The 27,663-nt window shown below is 39.4% G+C and overlaps 1 protein-coding gene across 1 annotated transcript in view; it reads left to right on the top strand.

The window, feature by feature from the left end:
• Positions 1–27,663, top strand: part of PHLPP1 (PH domain and leucine rich repeat protein phosphatase 1) — a 219,163-nt gene that overhangs the window by 99,682 nt on the left and 91,818 nt on the right. The window contains exons 2-3 of the mRNA XM_007058813.4: positions 18,153–18,349; positions 21,380–21,505. Of these exons, the coding sequence (XP_007058875.3) occupies positions 18,153–18,349; positions 21,380–21,505 (323 nt within the window). The remainder of the gene's footprint in view (positions 1–18,152; positions 18,350–21,379; positions 21,506–27,663) is intronic.

The raw sequence follows: 27,663 nt of genomic DNA, 5'->3' as shown, positions 1-27,663 counted from the left end.
CTTAATCCCAATTGCTTGAGCCAAAGGCGCAGCTACTGGGGCAGAAAATTGGGACGTCCCAATGAAAACAGGACTGTTTGGAGCTGTGTTGTGTTACACATGAAGCAGTTGTGACACACAGGTTAAATGACTTTCCCAGGTCACATTGAATTACTGGCACACCAGTTGATGTGACTGAGCAAGCTTGTTTATAGGGACACTGTCCAGTTACACATACAGTGATAAAGTAAAATAATCCCATTATTTTGGATTACTAAAACTGAAAAAAGTTAAGTCTAATGCCCCCAAAATAAGTATGTCTCAATGGCCTTCCCTATGCAATGCACTCTTTCGCTGTTTATGCTGTTTGGGTTTTTTGTCTTTTCCTCCCGCTTTGTACAATTTAAATTAGGCTGACTTGTCCGTTTCACTTTTGTTTGATAGTCAGCTTCACTTTTAGGTTCTTGCATAACAACAGTGTTGCAATATGTTATAAACATTGGCAGGTTCAAATCCAGTAGAATTGGGATTGTGAAAAACCAACAAATATGGGAACACTTCAGGTTTTGTAAAAGCTTGTTATTTCAAAACCTTAATTTTAGGCCATGTTTGACCAGACACCCTCATTAAACCTATTAAATTTGTACTTCTAACCATTACAATATACTGCTGCATTTTTTCCCAGTGTTTTCATAGCAATTAAATGTTTGAGAGGCATTTTAAATGAGAACTAAATTAGATATGCTAGTCACTGTCTTGCAAAACTGCACAAAATTGCTCTGACCCAAACAGCTCATCAGATGAATTCTAATAAATAAAACTGTCTTGATTCTGTTATGTGTTGTAATGCTGGTACAGTACTCTACTGCAGGGTGTATTACTTAAAATACTTTAAAAGGATTTAAATTACTAAACTGCTTCTAAACATATTTTAGAATACCGAATCTGGTTAGTTTTGTTGAAAGAACATAGAAAATATGAAACCATAGCTGAGATACTGTATATTCACTCTAAATCATACTGTACTCTATGTACTCTAAACTGTTTTGTGAATTTTAGTGCATCTCTTGGCTTTTAAAATTTTAGTCTCAAGAACCTTGAATGGCCACATGGTGGTAAATGTATATAAAACAATTGTCTTGTAGTATACAAACATTAATCAGGTTTATTCAGCATCATGTTTTATTAACTTGATATACACTATTGCTAGAATGGAGTATATCAAGTTAACATTTAACACAGTAGTGTCAGCAGAGAGGACAGTTTTTAGTGGAGAAGATAGTATTTTCATCAGGTCTGTTAAGTCCTGGGGGAGAAGGGGAGAGAGGATATTCTTGCCCTGAAGTTTTTTTGCTAAAGGAATGTGCTTTTAAATTTGTGACCATGAGAATTTTACTGTTTTTGTCTGACACTAGCCAAATTGTGATGCTTTTTTTGCTGGTAGAATAGAATGTAGATAAGCCCTTTGATTTTCAGTTTAAACCAATTTTTACTGAAAAATTTCTGGGTTTTACAAAAACTATTTTTCAGTTTTTTCTGATATTTCACCCTACATTTGCATCATTAAAATATATAAGAAATAACATGTTTTATGGGCAAAATACAATGCAATACATTGCATGAGATATGTAATACATTTGTCTGTGTGTATATGCAAAGCTGCCTAAGTAAGGCTATGTATTAATTTAGAAGATATACACAATAAACAAACAGGCATGCCCGCAAGCTCTGAAGTGCATGCGCGTCTGAACGTACCGATGAATCTCATGCCCCCCTCCTACACAGTTCAAGCTGTTAGCAGATAAAAGGGTTAAATATTTGACACTAAAATGGGAAGAAAAAAATCTGTATTGTGTTCTGAAATGTATTCCAAGGAAGCACGCAAAAGTTTAAAAAAAACGAAAACAGGAGAAAAGGATGAAGTTGAGTGTATGCACTGCTAATGGTATTACCTAATTATTAAATGTAAATATTTATAGGCTAATAGTTCTAAGTATACAACAGAACTGTTTATTCAAAGACATTTTTATTTGGGGATTAGAGATATATTGTTTTCTTAAACTCAGAGGTCGCATTGTGTTGTGAGTTCAGTTTTAGTTCCGCAGCAAACCACATTAATGAACTGAATTCAAAGCATTAATCGACTGAATATTTTTTCCCAGTCTTTCCATCCACCAAAATAAACCCTGATATTTACCCAGAAAAATTAAGTTTTTTTGCACTGATTTTCACCTGTTTTTGTTGTTGTGGTAATAAACATTGATAAATTCCTTGGGAAAAATTAAATAAAATAAAAATTGAAAAAGAAGGGTTCTATATATAGATAATTTTTTCCTTAGTGGCAGTGAGATATAAATATATATTACTGTCAAACCATTGCCAAGGGCTGTAATCCACCACTGTTCCCTCTCCGTGGAGGATAGTTTTGTTTGTTAAAACAGTTGATTAAGTTTCAAACAGTATAGTTTTTATTTATCTGTAATGTTTTTCAGGTATCGTCCAAAACTGCTAACTGTGGGTCATCAATATATTTGTAAAGGAATAATTTTCTCAAATTCCAGCAAGAATATAGGTGTTTTTTTTTGTTTTTTTTTTGTTCTTTAAGAACAGTGTGTTATCTTTAGACGTTTTGCCACTACAGAAATTGCATTACAGAGAGAGAACATCATCTGGGATGTCAAGAATTTTAGTCTGTGGCGTTATTAAATGTTGGAAGTCTAGCACGCAGAGTTCAGTTTTGCATGACTTCACAGAAATTAATCTGCATTGTTAGCATTCTGTTTATCTGTTTTTAAGGGGAAAAGACCAGGCTGAGCTGTCACTGGGGCCTATCGTACAAAATTTTCAGTGGGATGTTTTGAAATCCAAGGCATTATTTCCATACCATTAGGGATTAGATTTTTGGCTAGTGTTTGATAAATTCCTGTTTTTAACATACGTCTGTGCATATGTACAATTTTATCTGGAATACGGTTTACTGAGATAATCTTAAAACATGGATAACATTCAGTTTTTGCCAGTATATTCTCAGCATGAACCATCCTGCTGCATAAGGTTTCACTTTGGGGATGTGACAAGGTGGAAATGTTTATTCTTGAGGATTAGGTTTTAAATTTAAAATTATCCTGTTATCGGGAGAAATATTATTCTTCAGAGGGTAGTTGGATTGAAGAATGGTGTTATTGTTCAAGAGCACTTCTAAATAAATCTGATCTCTAATTTCTGTGAATTCAAGATGGAAGTTCTGTTTTTTCAGTTCAGATTATTCCTATGACCTTTAAAATGACCTTTAAAAACCTGAGTTAATATTGAAGGTTTTTTGTAGGGCTGTCGATTTAATCATAGTTAACTCATGCGATTAACTCAAAAAAATTAATCACGATTAAAAAAATTAATCACAATTAACCATGCTTTTAATCACATTGTTAAACAAAAAAATACCATTTTAAATTTATTAAATATTTTGGATTTTTTCTACATTTTCAAATGTATTGATTTCTATTACAACACAGAATACAAAATGTATACTACTCACTTTATATTTTTTATTACAAATATTTGCAGTGTAAAAATGATAAACAAAAGAAATAGTATTTTTCAATTCTCCTCATATAAATACCATAGTGCAATCTCTAGATCATGAATATGCAACTTACAAATGTTGAGATTTTTGTTCTGTAACTGCACTCAAAACCAAAACAATGTAAAACTCTAGAGCCTTCAAGTCCACTCAGTCCTACTTCTTGTTCAGCCAATTGCTCAGACAGACAAGTTTGTTTACATTTACGAGAGATAAGGCTGCCCACTTCTTATGTACAGAGTCACCAGAAAGTGAGAAGAGGCATTCGCAGGGGACTTTTGTAGCTGGCATTGCAAGGTATTTACATGCCAGATACGCTAAACGTTCGTATGCCCCTTCATACTTCAGCCAACATTCCAGAGGAAATGCCTCCATGCTGATAACGCTTTTAAAAAAAAAAAGGGGGGGGGGGATATTAAATTTGTAACACAAGGAGTTCAATATCTCCTGCTCTGTTTTACCCACATTCTGCCATATATTTCATGTTATAGTAGTCTCGGCTGATGACTCAACACATGTTGTTCGCTTTTAAGAGCACTTTCACTGCAGATTTGACAAAACGCAAAGAAGGTACCAATGTGAGATTTCTAAAGATAGCTACAGCACTCAACCCAAGGTTTAAGTATCTGAAATGCCTTCCAAAATTTGAGAGGGACGAGGTGTGGAGCATGCTTTCAGAAGTTTTAAAAGAGCAACACTCAGATGTGGAAGCTACAGAACCTTGGCTCCTCCAGAATTTGGGTCTGGGTGTCTAAAGCTTCCAGGATTTAAAACTGCCTGCACTCAAACTCAGGGGCTGGTTTTCATGCCGCACTCTCCCCTTCCCCCTGGCCTTTCTCCTGTTCTGGTGGGCTCCAGACTCTGAATCCTGAAAGGCCAGGTAAGGCTCTGTGGAAAGCAATCAGGGTAATTATCTCCTGTAGATTCTGCCTAATTATTAAAGCTACCTAACTGATTCCCAGGTGTCAACATTCTCTGATTTTCCTTTTCCACTTCTTTTTTCAAATGAGCTAGAACAGAGGAAATACTGTAGCATAAACAACAATATACTTCATAATCTATTTGTGTCATATGCACTCAGTCATACCTTATAAAACCTCCCCTAAGATATCCAAGCTCACAAAACATGATGCCACCAGCCTGTAATAGTTTCTGTAGAACAATGGTGGGTTCTGCCTCTCTAGGTACTGTTTTCGGGTTGAAGAATTTGGAGCTTAAGTGCAGCATTGGTCTCAGTTCTTCATTCTCTCCGGTCCTGGTTCCCTGTGCAAGCATAATGCACTACTGCTAGAGGTGTCAAGATAGCCTAGGATTTCATTTTGTGCACCTGCTTATATGCACTTTGTTTTAAAACTTGTTAATGTACTGGGAATGAGGTGGGGGGGGGGAAGGAAGGCAAAAAGGAGGGGGATTGTGGAGGGCTGGTAGTTTATCTTCTGCCCCAGAATGTTAAGGCCAGAAAGAAGGTTATTGAAATGTTTTTATTTTGTCAAATATTAGATTTTTTTTTTTCAGGGGTGGGGTGGAGAGTGAAGCTTTTTGGTATGTTTCTCCTGCAATGCACATTTGCAGATGTTTGCTAATGCATGGTCCATTTCACAATGTACAGAGGCAGCTAAAACTGTCATTCATATGAAGGCCAGTGGGCCTGAAGGAACCTGCCTGCTTGTACTCTGTTCTGCCTCTAAATGGTAACAGGCAGCAGCTAGAGTTCCCTGACTGCTCTTCCATTGTAATCTACAAGAGACTTGCGGTTGACTTGCTTTTTTTGATTGCAAGAAACATCCTACATTGACCATTCTGTGTCCCTCTTTGGTCTGTTGTCCTTCTTTGGGTCTGATCAAGATACAAAATTGCACCAAGTTAATGTTTTAAACTGATTTAGCTAAACCAGCACAAATCTATGTGTGGATGCTCCGGCTCATATCTGTTTTTGCCTGTGTTGTTAATTGTACAGGAAAAAGCTAAATCAAAATAATCAGTTTTAAGTTGATGCATGCAAAATCCTGTGTGGATACACTTTTTAACTATCCTTTTAAAAAAAAAAAAAAAAAAAAAAAAAAGTTAAATCAGTGTGACTTCTGTGTGGGGACAAAGCCTTAACTTTGGCATTAAGTCTGAATGGGGGAGAGGGGCAGGAGACAGACCTGTGAAAACCAGAAGTGAGGAGTACTCAGGCTGTGAAATCACGGATTTTTGTTCTTTCAGGTATGTTTCCATGTAAAAATAAAGATGAGGGATATCCACTGAGTTATGGAATCTGTGCTGTGAATCATACTACCAGCATTTTAGAGGCTTACTCAGTGGGTTTAGTGTAGTCAGGATGGTTGGTATAATACCACAGACATTACTTGCCTGGGTATACCGCAGGAAGGACAGGAGATTTGTTATGGGTTTTAATCAGGCTGCAACTTTATTTTATAGATGTCTGGGACTACCCGGCAGATAAAGTGTACAGTGCAGGCAAATCCTTATTCAAATCAATTTTCCACCAGCCCCCCTTTGTTTCCATCCAGGTCCCCTAGCCAACCCATGGCTTGGACCTTACCATCCACCAGCCTCGTAAGAGAGTTAAGGAGGGCTATGAGAATGGTGGTGGGGGGGGGGGGGACTTGGCTCCCTGCCATACCAATCATAGGACTCCCTGAACCCCCTCCCCCGTTCTGTTCCTTTATCCAGAACCTCCTTTTAAGTCCTTTACCAGGCCATTTATCTGGTCACTGACTGCCCTCCCAATGGAGTACCTGCACTGAACATCCGCCCAACCTTACAAAATAAGTTGACATATGGCCTGCCACCTTTTCTGTTCACCAGAAAAGGTCCATCCTCACATCTGCTGTGGGGAAGGCGAAAAAACCACACTCCATAGAAGTCAATTCTAGTGGTGCGGGAAAAATTCCTTCCCAGCCCCCCTTTACAAGGGGCGACTAGCGTAATGCCCACAGCAGGTCCTAACCCAACCTGCCATTAGCCTCTACCAGGGGAAGGAGGGTGGGTGCTGGCTTCCTTGCTGCGTGGACATGGAGACTTGCCCCACCCAGATTTCATACCTTTATGCACATTCCTTGGCGGGCGGGGGAGGGTGAGTCATTGCTGCAAAGCTGACCACCAAGCACCTTTTTACAGCAGTTTCTGACCAGCTTCCTCCCCACCCCATCCCCCCAACCACAAAGCGGAGCTGCCCTTCTTTGGGTAAGCCCAGACAAATTCTGCCCCCCTTTACTTGTGGTGCAGTCATTTCCAAAGTGACCTCTCTTGTACAGGAGCAGTGCTTCTCTCCCAGGGGTACTATCATAGTGAAGATAGAATATATCTTACAAAGGCCAAAGAATATCTATTTTCTAGTCTGCCTTCTTTTCGTAAGATGCATGGTTTTCTAGCTTGTAGCAGTAGTTCCTTGGGAAGAAAAGCACCAGATGCTTTGCAGTCTTAATAGAATTTATTATGCAAAATGTAGTTGTACAACTACAACCAGTCTGTGGACTGGATACGTAGGTGGCTTGGTTTCATTTTCAGGTAGTCTGCATACCATCAAGTACTAGATCTTGAACTACTAATTCATAGGCAAAGCTCAACCTGGATTTTTCCAGGTATAATACTGCATGCATTTAGCAATACAACAAGACTCACTCATCTATCTTAAGAATGTGATTGAGCCCTTAGTTTGTAGTAGGAGATGGGGAGAGGCAGAGAAAGGGAATCAATCTTTCAACAACCACATGTTAAATCTCATTACAATTTTTAAAGAAGACTTGGAACAGATTAGGATCCCTGATGTTTCCTTCAGCAAGGAAAATCCACTTGCAACATATGACTTGAATTACTGGTTGGTAGTCCACTTGCTTCATTAACTTGAATTACTAGTATGTTCCTGCACATAACTACTTGATTATGCTTCTCTGACTAGTGAAATACATAATAATCAAAGCTATTTATTCCCATTTCTGTCCATACAAGATGTATTGTAGTATTCCTCTTTCAACCTCCCATGTGTGTCTAATATACTGCTGCTTCTCTTGCCCCCCCTTTATCCACTTGCTGTCCTATTTGCATCTGTCTATCATTACTCTGCGACTTTGCCTGCAGTTTTTTCTGCTTTGTTGTCGTCTTTTGACACACCTGAAGGATTAAGGAGCTTTAAATACTCAAAAAGCTTAAGAAAACCATATCACTAGATTTCTTCGAAGCCTTGTATATCCGAGGGAAAAAGAGCAGCAACAGTTAAAACAAAAAATACCACACTTGGGATCATTCAGCGGTTGGGATAGCATTGATACAGCAGTTGCTGAGAACTGAGGGTATGTCTTACACGGAAGAGAAAAACCCTTGCCACTGAGCCCAAGTCTAGGTCCTTTAACTGGGCATCTGGCTTTGGGGCTAAAAATAGCATTGTAGACATTCCCACTCAGGTTGGAGCCCAGGTTCTGAAACAATGAGGGTGGAGGATCTTTGAGCCCAAGCTTCAGCCTGAGTGGGATTGTCTATATTGCTATATCTAGCCCCGCAGCCTGAGTCCAATGAGCCTAAGTCAATTGACTCGGGCTCTGAGACTCAGCACTGTGGGATTTTCTTGTCTGTGTAGACCTAATTAAAGTATAGACAAGGACATGCAGGAGTTGGGACTGTTTCAGCTAATCAGGGTTTACCCATACTTGTAATTGGGCAAAAGCTTGATTAGCCAAATCAGTGCAAAACCTTAGTTTACTCTTACGTTTAAGGTTCAGTATAGCTTGCGACCGCCAGTGGCTGAGTTGAAATGATTATTCCACATGAGCTACATGATGCATTCTAGAGCACTCTGCTCTTCTGTTCAGACTCATGCACCTGGTATGAAAGCACAAAAAGTGAATCAAGGGAGTGAGAATGTCTGTCTGTCAACGGGGCAATTAAGAAATATGGGGAAAGGAAGAGGAAATTCTAAGTTTTTTATAATGGATGGTGGCCTAATTTTTTCAGAAATGACTTAGTGATTTTGGGATACCTTGATTTTTTGGGTGCCAACTTGAGATACCTTAAAGGGATCTGATTTTCAGAATGTGAGTGGTAAGTAATATAGTGCTCTCTGAGCACCCTTTTTCTGAAAGTTAGATCCCTTTGAGGTATCTGAAATTGAGTGACAGTTTTTGTATGCCGAATCAGCAATTATTCTTGAACCTTCAGCGTATTCAAGCAGACTGACAGCTAAAGCAAGATATATGTTCTAAGTATGAAAAGCTTATATTCTTATTGGCTAGCAAAAATCTGTGACTTTTTGAGAAGACTGAGAATATATTAGGGCAACCTGTGCTAACGTGTCAGCCATTGACTGGGATTTGTCCAGTTGTATGAATGTTTTGCAGTTGGGGAGACTGTTTGTTTAGCACCGACCTTTGACAAAATAAAACTTATTACAAAGTCAGATGAGTTAGCAAGTCCAATACATCAGTGCTGACTACATTTTTTTTTTCTTTTGTTTGGTAACTTGTACACAGGGTTTTAAAGTTAACTTGACTACAGCTTTAATTTCATACAAATTCAGACACTCTAAATTTAATTCTTTCTAGTTTCCCTGTCTTTTCTGGAAATGCTTTTGTCCTGTAATAAACAGCTATTTTATAACTTATCTTAGCAATGCATTGCAAATCATAAATAATATCTCAAAAGTCTTGTGACCAGGACCAATAGCTATTTTCCAGATTCCAAAGCCAGCTGTTATGGGTTCTCAGAATGGTCTGAAATCTTTTGCAATCCCCTAGTAGATGTAGAGTATCTTCACAGTACTCATAGCTTCTTCCAGCTCAGTCAGGGACAATGATGGTCTCTCCACTTTATAGTATTCTGCACAAAACAATCAGCCAGGATAGAATATTTTAAATTAGATGCATTTTTTTCTATTAACATCAAAATGTGCACACCCAAAATCGAGCAGATTTTTATAAATGATGACTAAGGGTGTGACTTGTATAATTCAATATCATCATGCATTATTTCATCCAGTTAATCTGTTTGCGGGCAACAGCTGCTGGCATGCAAGAGTTCATTAGTGTTGGTTGCAGTGTGAATAAAAACAAACATTCACTTTCTGTAGAGTAAATATTACAGCTCCCCCAGGATATTCAAACTTTTCTTGTGTGGTTTTTAATTTCCATTGTTAATAAATCTGATTGTTAAGTTTTTTTTTTTTTAATTTGGAAATCTGTTGTAATTCCATTACAATTATCTCACTGTTTCTGAAGAAAGTAATGTAGCTAGGAAACCTCCAGAAAACAACTGTTACCTAACTTTGCTTAATGTGGGAGAGCAGTGCTTCTCCTGGACTCTTCCATCTGAAGGCATGTCTGCATTGTCACAACAGACTTTCTGCACAGCCACAGCTGGCCCCAGGTCACCTGACTTGGGCTCATGGGGCTCAGGCTGTGGGGCTGTAAAAGTGTAGTGCAGACACTTGGGGCTGGAGCCTAGGCTCTGAGTCCCCGAGGCGGGTGGATCTCAGAGCCTGATGGGAGTGAGTCTAAGACTGGAGCCCAGAGTCTAAGCCTGAAGTCTACACCACTATTTTTAGCCCCGCAGCCTAAGCTCCGCAATCCTGAGTTAGCTGATCTGGCCTGCCACAGCCGTGCTGCTGGTTTATATATGGCAAGTCTAAAGTTAAAATCAAAACCCTAGGTTTTTATACCCTTATTCTAAATGCCACCAGTTCCCCTCTAGGTCCTGGGACCAATTTAAAACTAAGGCTAGCTTAGTCATGAATGGCAGGTTATCTGAGTGGTCTGTTTCTCGATCTCAGACATCTGTTTAAAGCGTTGCATAGAATGTAATGTTATGAATGTCTTGTTATGGGTGTGCTAGGGTTGTACTTTTGGAGTCTGGATAGGAATGAAAAAAATATTTCTTGCCAATTTACCCAACCTATTTTGGTTGATTTTTGTTTTTTTCAAATGCTCAATCCATTTTTCTAGTATGTGTTTGGGATTTGCTTTGGACATACTTGTCTTCACTCTTTTACATCCAGGTGATAATTCCTGCAAAAATATTTAAGATATTTATTGTTGAATTTTTTATTGGTGCTGTCCTGAAGCATCCTTAGGTACTTTTTATATATGAAAAAATGTGAAATGCACTGTTCTCTGAAATTCACCAAACTGGAGTGCTGTCAGGCTGCTTGAGGAAGCAGATTCTAGGTGCTGGTCTCCAGTCAGAGTGTATTCCTCCCAGCTGTGAATAATTTAACCCATTAACCAACAGCCTCCCAGCAGAGAATATGGTATTACTGGTACACTATAAGTTGTTTGCCTTCAGACCCTTGATCTGTACCCAAAGGAAGGTGTCTAAAGTTTGTTCGGAGTTCACGTTCATGAAAGGGATGGGACAATTGACCAGAAAAGGAGTTTGTGCCCCTTATAGTAGATCAGAGACTAACTTCTGCTTCCAATGCATGGCTTGCTTTTTTTTTTTCCCCCCCCATATGAAGTGTGGATGAATTCCTTGGTCTTGGCTCGCTCTCCTCCACTTTTTCTGCTTCATTTAGATATTCTGTATTCTTTTGATTACAGTAATTCTGTAAAAAGAAAAGGAGTACTTGTGGCACCTTAGAGACTAACCAATTTATTTGAGCATAAGCTTTCATGAGCTACAGCTCACTTCATCGGAAAGCTTATGCTCAAATAAATCGGTTAGTCTCTAAGGTGCCACAAATACTCCTTTTCTTTTTGCAAATACAGACTAACACGGCTGTTACTCTGAAACCAGTAATTCTGTAGTTGATGCCATATTCTGGCACATGCTGCCTTGATGACAGTGCAGTGAGAAGCAGCAAGTATGAGTTTCTTCACTCTGTCAAAAAATCTTTGTTCTTTTGTTGTCCAACTCTATAGCTCACCATTGCTGAGGCTTTCTTGCCTGTTGCATTCTTTGGCAACTAATAGTCTTGATCTTTTTTAAAGTTACAAGCTGTTCAAGCTAATCTGTCAGCAGACAAGATTGCTTCCTGTTAAACAGTTTCTCCTTTGAGTCATGTGTACCCTGGGTGAGAATTTCGCTATCAGTTCACTCTGAACTAGTGACACATTAACTCAGTGGTGCTCAGACAGATTCCAGTAAGCTCAGAATAATGTAGCACCTCTCAGAATCCTGTAGAACTCCCTCATGTTTTTCTTTTGCACTGTAAATTGAACTATGGTCAAACTCCAGATAACATTAAATATTGAGGAATTGCAGTCCTGTAGGAGGAGTGACCCAAATGACAGTGACCAAAATGTTAGAGCACTTTGGGCTGCAGGAAATAGTGATATGTAGTATTAGTATCAAGTCTTGCACTCAAGAAAATGACAGGTTTCAGAGTAGCAGCCGTGTTAGTCTGTATTCGCAAAAAAGAACAGGAGTACTTGTGGCACCTTAGAGACCAACCAATTTATTTGAGCATAAGCTTTCCGATGAAGTGAGCTGTAGCTCACGAAATCTTATGTTCAAATAAATTGTTTAGTCTCTAAGGTGCCACAAGTACTCAAGAAAATGATACTCATAGTGGAGATACCAAATGAGGAAGGGAAAGGACATAAGCAAGCAATAGGCACCTATTTTAGTAAAGCTAATTTTATTTTCTCTTTATAATGTTGCAATTTTTTTTGTATAACAAAGTACTGTAGTCGCTAGAAAGTTAGTTAGCTTTTTGAGACCAGAAGGGACCATATGACAGTGTAGTCTGTATTCCTATATAACACAAACCTAAGGTGCCACAAGTACTCCTTTTCTTTTTGCGAATACAGACTAACATGGCTGCTACTCTGAAACAGAACTTTGCCCAGTAATTCTTAAATCAAATCTGGTTTTTTGGTTGAGAGCAGGGTTTTAAAAGATAGCGAGTCTTGATTTAAAGACCTTCAAGTGATGGAGAGTTACTGCATCACTTGGTTCCAAAGATTAATTACCCTAACTGTTACATTCAGGCTAGAGATACCGGGGAAATATTTATCTAGCTTTGTCTGCAAAAAATCAGAGGTGTCTGACAATTCTAGTCACTTAGTTACTTACAATGGCCAAATTACCTCTTAATTCTTTCTTGGATGAACTAAGTATATGGAGCATCTTTAGTCTCATGCTGTAAGGCTGTTTTTCCAGACATCCCGTCATTCTTGTATCTCTTTTCTGAACCCTTTCAAGTTTTTCAACATTTTTTTCCAAGTGGGGCTAGAATTGGAAACCATTTTTACACAAGGCAATATCACTTCCCTACTGCTCTTCAGTATTTCACACCAGCCGTCTTAGGGTATGTCTACACTACGAAATTAGGTCGAATTTATAGAAGTCGGTTTTATATATTCGAGTGTGTGTGTCCCCACAGAAAATGCTCTAAGTGCATTAAGTGCATTAACTCGGCAGAGTGCTTCCACAGTACCGAGGCTAGAGTCGACTTCCGGAAAGTTGCACTGTGGGTAGCTATCCCACAGTTCCCGCAGTCTCCGCTGCACATTGGAATTCTGGGTTGAGATCCCAAAACCTGATGGGGCTAAAACATTGTTGCGGGTGGTTCTGGGTACATATCGTCAGGCCCCTGTTCCCTCCCTCCCTCCGTGAAAGCAAGGGCAGACAATCGTTTCGCGCCTTTTTTCCTGAGTTACCTGTGCAGACGCCATACCACGGCAAGCATGGAGCCCGCTCAGCTCACTGTCACCGTATGTCTCCTGGGTGCTGGCAGATGCGGTACTGCATTGCTACACAGCAGCAGCAACCCATTGCCTTGTGGCAGCAGATGGTGCAATAGGACTGGTAGCCGTCATCGTCATGTCCGAGGTGCTCCTGGTCGCCTGTGTGAGGTCGATCAGGAGCGCCTGGGCAGACATGGGCGCAGGGACTAAATTTGGAGTGACTTGATCAGGTCATTCTCTTTAGTCCTGCAGTCAGTTCTATTGAACCATCTTATGGTGAGCAGGCAGGTGATATGGATTGCTAGCAGTCCTATTGCATCATCTTCTGCCAGGCAGGCAAGAGATGAGGATGGCTAGCAGTCCTATTGTACCATCTTCTGCCGAGCAGCCATGAGATGTGGATGGCATGCAGTCCTTCTGCACCGTCTGCTGCCAGCTAAAGATGTAAAAGGTAGATGGAGTGTATCAAAACAAGAAATAGACCAGATTTGTTTTGTACTCATTTGCAAACCCCCGTCCCCCGTCTAGGGGACTCATTCCTCTAGGTCTCACTGCAGTCACTCACAGAGAAGGTGCAGCGAGGTAAATCTAGCCATGTATCAATCAGAGGCCAGACTAATCTCCTTGTTCCAATAAGAACAATAACTTAGGTGCACCATTTCTTATTGGAACCCTTCGTGAAGTCCTGCCTGAAATACTCCTTGATGTAAAGCCACCCCCTTCGTTGATTTTAGCTCCCTGTAAGCCAACCCTGTAAGCCGTGTCGTCAGCCGCCCCTCCCTGCGTCAGAGCAATGGCAAACAATCGTGCATCTGAGTTGAGAGTGCTGTCCAGAGCAGTCACAATGGAGCACTCTGGGATAGCTCCCGGAGGCCAATACCATCGAATTGTGTCCACAGTACCCCAAATTCGACCCGGCAAGGCCGACTTAAGCGCTAATCCACTTGTCAGGGGTGGAGTAAGGAAATCGATTTTAAGAGCCCTTTAAGTCGAAATAAAGGGCTTCATCGTGTGGACGGGTGCAGGTTTACATCGATTTAACGCTGCTAAATTCGACCTAAAGTCCTAGTGTAGACCAGGGCTTAGAGCATCGCACTAGGAGTTCATGTTCAGTTGGTTATTCACAGTAATCCCTAAATCCTTTTCAGAGTCACTGCTTTCCAAGATACAATTCCCTATCCACTAAGTATGACCTACGTTCTTTGTATCTAGATGTATGACGTTGTATGTTGTTATATTAAAACACGTGATGTTCAAATGAACTCAGCTTACCAAGCAATCGAGATTGTTCTGTACAGCTCACCTGGCCTTTACATTATTTACCATTCCACCAAGTTTTGTCATCGGCAACTCTGTTAGCAGTGGTTTTGTATGTTCTTCCAAATAACTGATAAAGGCCTGGGCTATAGAGTTAGGTCAACGCAAGGCAGCTTACATCGATCAAACTGTAAGTGGCTACACTAAAATGTAGCTCCCACTGATGTAAGTTGCCCAATACATTAACTCCACCTCCATGAGAGGCGTAGTGCTTTGGTTGATGTAGTTAGGGCATCTCTTATTGGCTGTCAGTCCCATGCGGGGCTCACAGCTGTAGTCATCCCCCCATCCCAGGGCTGACAGCTGGAGTCGCGCCCTGGAGCAGACAGCTTGGGTTGTCAGCCCCAGAGTGGGGGGGGAAGAGGGGATTCCTGCTGTCAATGCCCCACACAGTTAAGTCGGTAGACGTGCTCCTGGTGAGGGCGTGTACTGCTGACAGGAGAAGCGTAGTTTGGACGTGAGCCACCACTTTAATTAATGCGGTGGCTGTAGGTTGACTTAAGTTGACTTAATTTTGTAGTGTAGGCATGCCCAAAGATCTTGAATGGCATTGAGCCAAGAACAGATTCCTAAGGAACCCCTTCTCGGATGATGATTCACCTAGATGATATATTTCAGAGTAACAGCCGTGTTAGTCTGTATTCGCAAAAAGAAAAGGAGTACTTGTGGCACCTTAGAGACTAACCGATTTATTTGAGCATAAGCTTGAAGTGAGCTGTGGCTCACGAAAGTTTATGCTCAAATAAATTGGTTAGTCTCTAAGGTGCCACAAGTACTCCTTTTCTTTCTAGATGATACAGTTGCCTTTTGAGTTTGATCAGTTAGCCTGTTTTAAATCCATAAAGTGTGCTAAATTAATCTTTTCTAATTTTGTTAATTTGAATGTTATATGGTATTAAGCCAAACACTTTGCAGAAGTCAAATTACCCTTACTTGTAATATCGAAAATATCTAGTTTGTTGATTGGTACTAATTCTGGTATCCTCCTTTAATTTTTCTTACTGACTTCACTCTCTACTAGCATCTCCATGACTTTGCCTTGGATCAGGTTTTGGCTAATTGGTCTGTAGTTAGCATGATCATTCCACTTATCCTTTCTAATTATTGACATATTCACCACCTTTTAACAGGCCTCTGGAACTTCCCAATATTCCAACATTTGTTAAAAATCTTTGTGTTTTAGAGTTCCTCATCCAGTTCTTCTAAAACTCTTAGGTGCAAGTTATCAGTTCCTGCAGATTTAAAAATTTGTTTAATGTTTTAAGTTGTGGAATCAGTTGCAAGATTGGGAGTGGGAATTATTCTTGATCTGTTGAAAGATATGATCCATAGTATAAAATGGAGAGAACTATTACTTAAAAACTCTTCCAAAGATAGTTGTCTGAGACATGGTATTGGTGGATGTTAACTGTGTTCATGGATTCTTTCTAAACTCTTCTTGCATGTAGTTAGCTTTGGAGGATGAGCCTGTGTGTTTACCTCATTAAACAACAACACTGACTTTAGTTAGAGAATTATTGTTAAAGTATAACTGAGGGTACGCTCTGGTCTGGTATAGCTGCCAGTCTGTCTGAAGACCATTGCCCTTCATATCTTGGCTCTGGACATGTCAGACTTTTCTGCCATGTAGCAGCAACATGGCCTCTCTAGACATCTTGTAGAGTTTATTCACAGGAATTTTGTCTCCAAACAGCACCAGCACTGGTGGTCTACTTTATGACTTTTCTAAAGGAGTTCTGAGTTTGGTCACAAATTTGTAAAGCTTTCACAGCAAGCATCGTGCCTACTTTTGTATTACACCTAGCATGGCACAACACTGATTCACATTCGTAGCCGTATATATATATATATATATATATATATATATATAAACAATAAGAAGGTGTTTTTCAAACTACTTTTGCCATGTAAGCTCTCAAAATAACTGATTTGCCTCATGAAGATTTCTCCTGAAGGTTTGGTCCTCAGTACTGTACTAGTTTCATTGCATTTGATATCAGGTTCATACAATAAAGAAGTTCCAGCCATAGCATGATCCTCTGATCAGATTGCAACTGATTACAGTGTGCTCCTATCTTTGAAGTGCTGTTGGACATAATAGGAGTGCCTTTATCTTCTGATAGATTTGAGTTTGATACTTGGTCGTGCCGTCTCGGAATATCAATTTTTAATAAATGCCAAAAATCTGTAGGCAGTGAAGTATCCTTTTTTAAGTTACAGCAACAATCTTGCAGTTCTAAACAGGCAGACAGTAGCCTAAATGCCAATGTTAATTAAAGCATAGCAAAACCGGGACTAACTGTGCCAAGTTTGGGTTTAATAAACAGATTTTAAAAGGGAAGTGATAGTTACAGTTGTCATTGGGGGAAATTACTTTGGGGTAGATGGCTTAAATTGTTTGGTCTCCTATGGCTAATTTAAAAGAGCTGACTCAATGAGAGACGTTAACCCTTAGAAAAGGGTGTTTCTGCACCATGACTTATCTTTTTTCAAATAGTGGACCCTGACTGGAGTGATCCTAACCTGCAGCAGCTGTTGTAATAATCCCCCAGAATTGTGGAATTTCAGGTTTTCTTTAAAGAAATTATAGCTTGTTAAGATTTCTCTTGATCTCATGGTTTATGGTTTAATTTAGAAAACAGATGAATCTTCATTTTACCAGTCTTTTGTCTAGGCATCAGGAAACTTTTTGGAGTTACTGCTTCTGCTGTTTCACCCGCAGCAAAACCTTTCTTTTAAACATGCTGTCAGAAAAGTTGCACTATAACCGAGCATAGTATTAACAAGGTTAGCCAGTGTATCACACATCTGTGATTGCACTTCTGTCCTGACTCGCAGCAGCCTTGCTACTTTAGTCCTAGGCTTGTCTTTTGCTGAGTAATGCCAGATCTGGAGGTGGTGGTAATTTAATATGGATAAATGCTTCAGATTATAGTGAGACAATGAAAAGCCTTTCCACCTGAGGCCTAAGAGTTTAAACATAGAGCTCCATAATCTACTGTACCATGTGGCCACTGAATGTCATTGTCATGGTGGCCTCTACAGAAAGAGCTTTCCTTTAAATGATCACCTTGAAATGATCCGCCTGGTCACTGATTTGAGCTGCTCATTTGTTACCCCGTCTGCAGTTTCTCTGCAGTACTGTACGTAAAAGTGCTGTGGGCTCTTTGTGGGTGGAGTAAGATTAAAAAAGTAACATCTAGAGATGTTTGAAATGAACTCCAAGATCTAATGAACAGAGGACATTCCAAGTCTGAACACTTCAATACTATTAAACAAATATTCAAAATGCCTATTACACGGTTTTTGAAATATAATTACTAGGGATGGGCTAGTGCGGTTTTGGCATTGGTTCAGAAGAGAGGCAAGAAAAGGTATTATACGTAGTTGTAAAGCAGAAGATGCAAAACAGTATTTTTGAAATCGTCTGGGCAAATATTTAAATGTACCAAAACTGCAAGACTAATACTGAAGAAAGGAAATTGTACTAGTCAGTATCCATGTATTGATACTGCAATGCTCAAGTCCCTTTATTTACTTGTTTGGCTCCAGAGTTGGTTGTCATTTGTCAGATTGTGCTCAACATTATTAAGAGTGATTGAAAAAGGAAAACATCTTCAGTGATAAAGTGCCTGCTTTTGTTTCTATTTCAGGAAAGCCACACAGCACTGGCAACTCTGAACGGATTCAGCTCTCAGGAACATACAATGTTCGAAAAGGGAAAATGCATTTGCCAGTCAACAGATGGACAAGACGCCAAGTTATCCTTTGTGGGACGTGCCTAATTGTATCATCGGTGAAAGAAAGCCAAATTGGAAAGATGCATGTTCTCCCTCTAATTGGTGGAAAAGTAAGGGTTTTTGTTTTTTTTGCTTGAGGCTGCTCACTTAATCCTATTTTTCACTGCTGTAGGTATACGTGGTGATTTTCAGACACGGGTTCCTGCCCCAAGGAGCTTGCACTCCTTGGAATCTGATAATGAAAACAGTTACTAGACACAACACTTACTACCTGTATCTGAATCATTTGTATCTCCTTGCAAAGTTCTTACATTGAGAACTTAAAAAAGGAAAAAAACAGGGAATGGCTATTAAATTGTGTATGTGGGATCATTATCTCTTCTTTTCACGTAGTATTAATTGTTCTGTGTATGTTTGTATGTATGGCAGGGATGGCCAAACTTACTGACCCTCTGAGCCACATATGACAAGCTTCAGAAGTTCGAGAGCCAGGGTGCGCCTGCCGGGGCTCAGGGCTTCAGCCCCTCAGGAGGTGCCTACCGAGGCTTGGGGCTTCAGATCAACTTCTGCTGAAGTCCTGAGTGCCAGCAGGCGTGCCCCGCGGGGCTGAAGCCAGAAACAACATACGGGGGGCACATGGGGTCACATGTTTCCCCAGATTTTTGCTGGAGTTGGCTGGCCCTGCTCAGTCACATGGTTCCACGGGGCCCCCTCCCTGCACTGCAGCTGCTGGTGTCCGCAAGCTGGCAGCTGTGGCCCTGGGGAGAGGCAGCAGCAATCAGCTGGGAGCTGCAGGGAGGGGCTGCTGAGGATAAGAAGTGAGGTGTGCCTGGGGGGCATGCCTCAAGCTGTTGGGGGGGGGGGCAAACCTTTAAATTGTCATTTCCCCCACCCTCAGTAAGAACTAGTAATCTCTGGCAGAAGCCCCTAGCCCCACCGCAGGGCAGAAGCCCTGAGCTCTTTTTCTCCTCCTCCCGCCCCCAGTCTGGTAGGCAGAGAATGGGGGAGGGAGGACTCTGCGAGCTGCACTTTAGCTGTAAGAGAGCCGCATGTGGCTCACGAACCAATTTAGCCATCCCTGGTATGTGGCAAAAGACACATTTTTATTGTATTTGCTGAGTAGTACGTTACTTTGCCCATTGGCTGAGTTTAGTTTTCGCTAGGTAGCATGTGTAAATATATGCACTTACGTTTTAGAGCAGTTCCACAGCATAACTGTAAAATGGCATTATCTTAATCAACAAATCTGTTTTGTATATTCAGAGTTGTATCTTTCCAGTGACTTAGTGTTTGTTGCTGTTTGCTCATGCTACCTGTTTGCTCAGAGATGGAGTTGGGTTCTATTCCATTTTGTGCATCAACAGAATTTATTCCAATCAGATTTTCCTGTGAAACAGCACTGACGACAATGGGGCTACCACAGGAGCAACTGGAGATCCAGTATGGCCGGCAGAATCTTCATAACTAGTTGTAATGCACAAGATGAAAAGAGTCCTTCTTGGTTCTTGGACCCTAGGCTGATTTTGCAGGGCTGGCAGCTGAATCTTTTTTTAACCTTGTGTAGTAGCACATGGTATTGAAATCGACTGAGACACAATACACATGGGAGTCCGTGATGTCATATTTACACAGTCAGTTTTCAGAGTTTCACCTTAATATTCTGTTCTAGGGCATTTTATATGCCAAGTCTAGTTGTGTGGAGCTTCCCCTGTTCTAGCAATTCTTTTCTCTCCCCTCTGTACCTTCTCCATACAAGAATGTTCCCACCTTCTCCCTGGAGTGTGTCCTTTTTCCTCAGCCAGAAGAAATACAAAGGGATATTCCACAACCTTCTCCCCAGCAGCAGATGGCATTACTCATTGCTGCATACTGGGAAGTGCAAGATTCAAGCTTTCCTAGCCTGCTGTTATCTCTGGGAAAGCCACAAGGGAGGAGTAGGGTAAAATCCTAGCATCAAAGATAGAGAGCTAACCAAATGGATCCTGAGCCCTTTAAAGGGTTTTGTTCATGGAATTGGCAAAACGTATGTCTTTGTTTCTATCTCCTGTCTGTTGTAGGAATTGCTTATGTGCAAGGGGTCAAGTTGAAGGTAGAATGCAAACATAAAATGAAAACTGAGTCAAGCCCAGAAATATTTGCTGAAAGCCTACACTATCGAAGCTTGGGTGGGGGACAGCTGGAACAGAATAAGTATTTTTGAACTTTTTTTTTTAAAATAAAAAATTCTCCCGCACCCACTTAAATCCTCTTGCACTTCCTGGTTTGCAAAAGGCATTCCAGAACTTAGTGTTGTGAAACATCACAGAAACATCTTGGAGACCATACATTGTACCAGTTTCCTTTTTAAAGGTAAATTTTTACTGGTGAAGAACAAAACTAAATTATATATTCTTTGCAGCTCCTTATTGCATGTATAAAAGCAGCATAAAAGTCTTTCACAAGGAAATGCTCTTCTTCTTTTTTCCGTAGAGTTCTTTTCAGGTTATCCATATCCCTTGCTGAAGACCTCTAGCAAAAAAAAAGATGAAGACTTTTTGCTTTTACGGATTTGGAATATCCAGACGAAACTAAATATTTGATGATGGTTTTTATATATTTATATGTATTTATATAAAAGGAGCAGCAAAGGGCACAAAATATTTTGTTTCACATTCCACTGTTAAAGGCTTATCAACAAATACTTGTTTAAACTAGAAAAGAGTTATTGCCAAACTCCTTTCCCTTCTCTGCCCTACCCACAACCCATCAGATTTACTTACCTCCCACTCCATTTCCCAGTAGGGAGAAGCATGTGGTTAATACAAATTTTTTTAAATGCCAGAAAATAATTGGCTTTTTGGCAGTTTAATTTTGGAAAAGTCTTACGATATTCAGGTCTTAAGAATTATCCAGATCTTTATCTTCAACTCTAACAGTACATTTATATAACTTAATTCAAGAGTCCTATTAAACAGTTCAGGTTTCTTAATCTGTTGCTTGCATGGGTTTTGTGGCTCCTTGACACTGGATTAATTAAACTGCAGGTTTAACAATACTTAACGAGGCTTTTGAGCTCCTCCTCCGTTTCACAGCTTCACTTTGCCTGCACACTGACACTTTCCAAATGTTATGCAGTAATTATTTTATCTTTTTAAATACAGGTGGAAGAAGTGAAAAAGCACCAGCACTGTTTAGCATTTAGTTCCTCTGGACCTCAGAGCCAGACCTATTACATTTGTTTTGATACCTTCACAGAGTACTTACGGTGGCTTCGACAAGCATCAAAGGTAAGAACACCTCTAGCAACTAGAGTTCTCCTCATTTTTCTAATTAAGAAAAATGTTTGCTCACTTTCACCATAATGGCATAAACAGTTGTGGGCCTGTGGCTGGAGTGAGGTGTGGTGTTTTTTTGTTGTTGTTTTTTGGTTAAACTCCATTTGCTTGCAATGTGTAAATAAAGAATACTAGCTAGAGTTCCCTCTCCCCCTCCCTGCCTCCACCCAATCTTGGTGCAGCTCACTAATGTACGGAATAAGACCCTTAGAATAGAGAAGGTCAGTAACATCTGTTTCCAAGATTTTAATATGAAAATTTGTGTTTCGGAAGTAATAAAAACTGTGGTAATGGAAGGCATGTAGAGAACCCAAAGAGAGTGCTAGAAACTTCAAGAACCAGTTGGAGGAGTTTTTCTGTTGGGAATGTTGTGTTTCGCTTCTGTCTTAAAATAGGTGAAGTTGAGTGACTGGCAAGATATCAACATATTTCCTACTGCTGATCAGTTAGTGTTCTCCAATATACTGTATTTTGGTATCTATTCAATATCATAGAGCATCAGCGCTGTAACTGACTATGCAGTCAGAATATGTATCTACCAGTGCTAGTCTCTCCACATATAGAGCAACCTACCTTCTAGCTGAGTTGATGAATTTCTATTTCAGAGCTCCTTTGCATTTGCCTTGTGCTGGAAAGACAGGGCAGAGGTGAGGACTCTGTTCAGCATGATCTGTTCTCCTCACTTCCCTCAGGGGACAGAGTAGCAGCCGTGTTAGTCTGTATCCGCAAAAAGAAAAGGAGAACTTGTGGCACCTTAGAGACTAACCAATTTATTTGAGCATAAGGCAGAGTTCAGAGCAGCCCTGCTCTTTCTCCTACTATTCTGATAAAGCAGCATAAGGTGTTGCAGTAAGAAAAGCCAGGCAAGGGAATTGGAGGTACTGAGGATACAAGGGAACCTCAGAATAAAAGAAAAGTAAATAATTGAACAGAAATCCCACAATGAAATGGGCCGGATGAGGCAACAAGGGAGAGTAACTAAGCTGACACTAAAACACTTTCAACATCAGTCCAAAAATGTTTAGACTCCTGTCAATGCCTTACTATGTGTGTACGTGTGATGGGGAGGGCCACTCATGTTTAAAAATGAAAGCTCTGAGCATGTTAAAGTAGAGTTCCAGACTTAAAAATATATTACGTGTGTTTAGAGCAGGCTTTGCCAACAGAATTTAGGGTTTGTTTTTTTTACACCATTTGCATTATTAACCTCTTACTATTTGGCACCATATTACCTTGTCTTGAGAGGTTGTTTCTGCAGTTGTCTTTTTCTCTATTATATTAATTTTTTCCCATCTACTTCTTTAGTCGGGTTCTTTGCGGTGTCTGATAATAGCTCATATTCCTGTATCTTGTGCACTGAAGGGTAAAGAATGTTTGTTCTTTTGTCACACTGGTTACATATTTTTCTCTTTGGTTTTCCACTGTATTTTTAATGTTCATTCATTCTGTATTTAGTAAGAGACAACTGGTTTTTATGTTCTCGATTGTATTAAGTAGTTTGTGTGATGCTTTTTCAAGATATTTATAGATTTATGGCACTCTAGATCACTTTCAGTCTGGCTTTTCCAAAAGGCTGTATACTTTATCTAGTGAATGTTTTGAAGTATTGGTTTTTAAAGAGGATTGTTAATTTTATGCTTTTATAATTCAACTCAATTTACTATATTATAGCTTTCTTTGGGCAATAAATGTTTGGGATTCTTTCTGGCATAGAATGCCCTTTGTGCACGTCCTAGTAGTTCATCTGTTTTAGGATTTTGTATCGCTCTGACATTGGAACACTAACCTAAAACTCCCTGACTTCTTATTGTGAAGCCAAGATACGCGTGGTTTTGGGTATGATCTGATTTCCAGTTTTGAGCTTGTTCTTGTTGTTCAATCGATCTTTTATATAAGACAAGTGTTCTTTCATCTCCAGTGGCTCTGACATTGGGTGAATGAGGGATAGATCTCATGAGTGAGGATAAACAGTGTAAAACAATGAACTTCAGAAGTAGAAATAAATGACCAGAAAGTCCCATTGAATTACTGACAGCATAGGCTTGTTCTGTACCATGCTGTGCTTCTCTCTTGCTCTCTCTCGCCCATATGACTAACAGTATTGGGAAGGTAGCCAACCTGAGGACATCTCCCCATATAATCATGATATCTTCCCTTTTTTAAATGTAGGGGGAGGAACTCCAGGCCCAGAGCTCCTAGAAGGCTTTGAGTGCCAGAACTGAGGAAAGCCACTAATATTGGCAGTGGAACACTTCAGTATGTTGACAGCAGCGCATAGCCAGTGAAAAACTGAGGAAAATCTTTGTTTCACAGTTACACGTCCATCGAACTAGATCACTCTGTTCCAGTAGTATAGCTTTGTAGAGTCACATCTTTCAGACAGGACTTACTATGTGTTAGAATGAAGTTTCTCTAAACTGTTTTGTAAAAGAAATATGGAAAACAAGTGATACCAGCTCAGCTAAATGTGTTTGTGTGGGAAGTATCATGCAATAACAGACTAGTATGTTACTGAAATAGAAAAAACTAGCAACAACCACAAATTTAAATCTCGTTTGGCTACTGATACCAGTACCTGTGGAATTCAATTTAGAAGATGAAACACACAGTTCCTGAATTACATGTACAAAGTGGAAGGATGGAAGGAATCTACCAGTGTGGGTTATCTAATGAAGGTCCTTTTGTAGCAAAATAAATCCTAGTCCTGTATTTCTATTTATCTTAAAAGATGCTACCTATTTGAAAGCTAGTTCAGTTAAAACTGGTTTTAGGCACTCAACACACTCTTGGAAATGGAAAAAAATACAAATGTGCTGTTTAAATGTACAAAGTAAACAATTTGGGGGGAGGAGGGGTGGAAATTTTCTCTAATCTTCCATTGTTAGCTTTTAAGTGTAACTTGTAACAGGTTAAATGTTTTATATAGAAGTGATCTATTTAAAATGCTATTCACTTTTAAATGAATGTTTTTGGCGCAGGGGATGTATGAAATTTGTGTCATAATGTGAATACTCAAATATACTCTCTGAAATTGTTTTTTAAAATACATTCATTACTTAGTGGCATCTATTTGGATTTTTATTAACACTCAACATTATTAAATTCCCTAGTGTTCAAAAGCACTTCAGCATCTTTAAAGGATAATCTGAAAGTTAAAATTGTGTTGTCCCTAAATAGTATCTGTTTGTGTTCTGACAAATGAGAGTAAAAACTTCCACTTACTAGTATATTCAAAAAATAAAATGCATCATAAATTTAATACACAGGAGGAAGTCACAGCACAAGATATCTGTTTATGAAAAATGTAATTTTAGTTTTCAATTACTAAAATCTTAAATTGAAAAACCATTAGATAGTATTGTTTATACATGCTTCAGGAAAAATTCTCAGATGGTCTTGTGTACTTTTATATAACTCACATAGTTTAATCTTAAACTGACTTTGCAAAGGATTGCTTGCTTTGACAGCATTTTCGTACATAGGGTGTGGAAGAAGGCTATGTGACTATTTTAATAGAATGTCAAAGAAAAAAAATCCCTAACAAATCATACATGCAACAGAAAAACGTGGATAAGGAAACAGATTTCATTCAAGCTTCCAAACAATTAATGGGTGAATTGTTTGCATCCAGTAATTCAGTTTATTTCCATTTCTTATTTTATTCCGGAGACTAAAATGAATTCCACACTTTTCTAATTCTGCCTATCACTAATTATCAGTGAAAGACTAAAAGTTAAGATCCTAGGAAACATGTCCATGCTGTTGCTTCTTTAATTTATAAAGCTTAATGTTAACTAACGCTCAAAAGAAAAACAGGGTGATTCAGAGTGTGCATTAGCTTCCACCCCCAATGTATTTTCTGTTTATTGTTAATGGCTTTTTGATAAGTTTGCATATGTCCTGTGGCTATGCGTGCACACATTTTAAACAGTGGGGTGGGCCGTTAGTGTGAGACTTGTACACAGAAAAGTCTGAATTATGGGGGGAGGTAGAAGTGGAGGAAATTACAGTGAATTCTGCTCAAGACTGAGATTCAATGGGGTCACTGCAGAAATGCTGACCTAGATATGCAACTTGGTGACACACTTACTCCAAATAGGTCAGTTTTAAATATGTTGATTTAGCCTCAAATGGAATGCTTTTAAAAGCTGGAAATGTGCATGTTCTTCATTATTGATAGCCTTTTTCTACACTGTATCGTAACTTTAGTTTTAATTTCTAAATATTGTAATTATAGTTTGTAGGTTGTTCAAAAGGGGCATAAAGAGGATTCAGTTTTATTAATCAACTATACTTACCCTATTGTCAGGCTGAGAACTAATAGGTGATTTTTGCGTGTGTGTGTGTTGGGGGAGAACTTGTTTCCCTACTCTGATATTAAAGGTATTTTATGTTGTCCACATCAACTTGAAATCAAGACGCTGATACTTGTACAGTTCCTTAGTGCAAGTGATTCAGGTTAAGCAGTTGATTCTGGACTGTCACTGTACGCATTTTCAACAGGAACTACAGGAGTAAGAAGAGAAAGAATGTAGTAGTATTAAACAGCAAAAAGAAGCAAATGTTAAATTACAAAGGTTGATGGGGAGAATGCCAGAATTTTGACAGTTTGGACACCTTATACCTTACAGCATTAGTTTGTAGGCAGAAAAGACTGAACTGAGTGGGGAGGTAGAAGAAAAAATACCTTGTATTTCATGCCTTTTCACAAGACATTGGAACTTAAACATTCCTTTTCACATTTTGTGTGGGACTTTTCTTAGCTGTTTGATTAAGTTACCAAGGGAAAATATTAATACCCCTTCCACATAGACCAATTTATTACCCACTGTGCATGTGGGTGCCATTCCACTTCATGAAGAGAACACTGACCTGAATCAAAAAATGTGTGTGAAGTTTGTGAGGCTATGCTTAAGAAAAGCTAACTTGTCCCACACTCTTGTTACACCTATTTGAGTCTTAGCCCTAACCAGGAGACTCACTGCAACAAGATGTCAATACAGTTCTCACTCTTCCAAAACAGGACACCAGCAGTACATCTCTATCAGATATCCTGTCTCAAAGTACCTAGTGTTTGATGCTTTTCTAAGGAAGATAAAAACATGTAGTGTGCCCCTATTTAAACTCTACAATACTATGCCTTAGAGAGAAATATGCCCCAGAGCATGAGGATTCAAAACTCCTTTTTTTGCTAGCTAAATTGTAGATGTCATTAGTCACGTAGTACTTAATACTTGTACAGCACTTTCATGTCTTCAAGCTGTTTTACAAACATGACTATTACAAATGCCCAAGCTGCCTTTTTTTTAAAAAAAAGAAAGAAAATGAATTGCCTTGTGGCAATGACTTCCATGGATTTATTATACATTCCATACAGAAGTATTTCCATTAAGATATATTCAATGTGTTGGCTGTTTAGTTTAAATGAGCTGTCCTTCTCCTTTCCCGTAATACCAGAATAAAGGCGAAGGGCGGCTCTGGGCAATTCTAGCTGCTTTGCATTGTTCGAGTGGCATAGAGCAGCCAGGATATACAATGAATATGGCCATAAAAGTTAAAAATAAAAGGCTTAATATTCCATACCTTCCAGTAATTGGGAATGTCACATGGTAACATTCTCCTTGGGTTTATTTACCTTTCATGTATGAAATTTTTAATTTGAAAAAGGGAAATTCCCAGACTCAAACTACATTAAAATGGACTTAAGGTTGAACATAAATGTCAGTAACATAGGGTAAAATACATTACAGGATATTGTAATTTTACTGTAAATTCTCAATCTTAACTACATCTTAATACAGCTTTCGTTTCTGAATTAAATGGAATCTTCAAATTCTGGAGCACCATGTGATGGCCAGAATCAAGGACCCTATGTATGGGCCTACTGGGCCTAATGCTTAATCTGGCCTTGATTTGCTATAGTGCCATGTGCTTCCGGTTGGTTGTCTTTTCCAAGGTGATGGAGTTTCATTAGGTCATATACCAGCATTTCTAGTTGTGTGCGCACCAGGAGAAGTTCAGTTCTACCTAGCACAGTAGAACCTCAGAGATACAAACACCAGAGTTACGAACTGACCGATCAACCACATGCCTCATTTTGAACTGGAAGT

The sequence above is a fragment of the Chelonia mydas genome, chromosome 2 (genome assembly GCF_015237465.2).
Source record: "Chelonia mydas isolate rCheMyd1 chromosome 2, rCheMyd1.pri.v2, whole genome shotgun sequence".
NCBI classification, from domain to species: domain Eukaryota; kingdom Metazoa; phylum Chordata; order Testudines; family Cheloniidae; genus Chelonia; species Chelonia mydas.
This window is presented reverse-complemented; position numbering and strand designations above follow the sequence as displayed.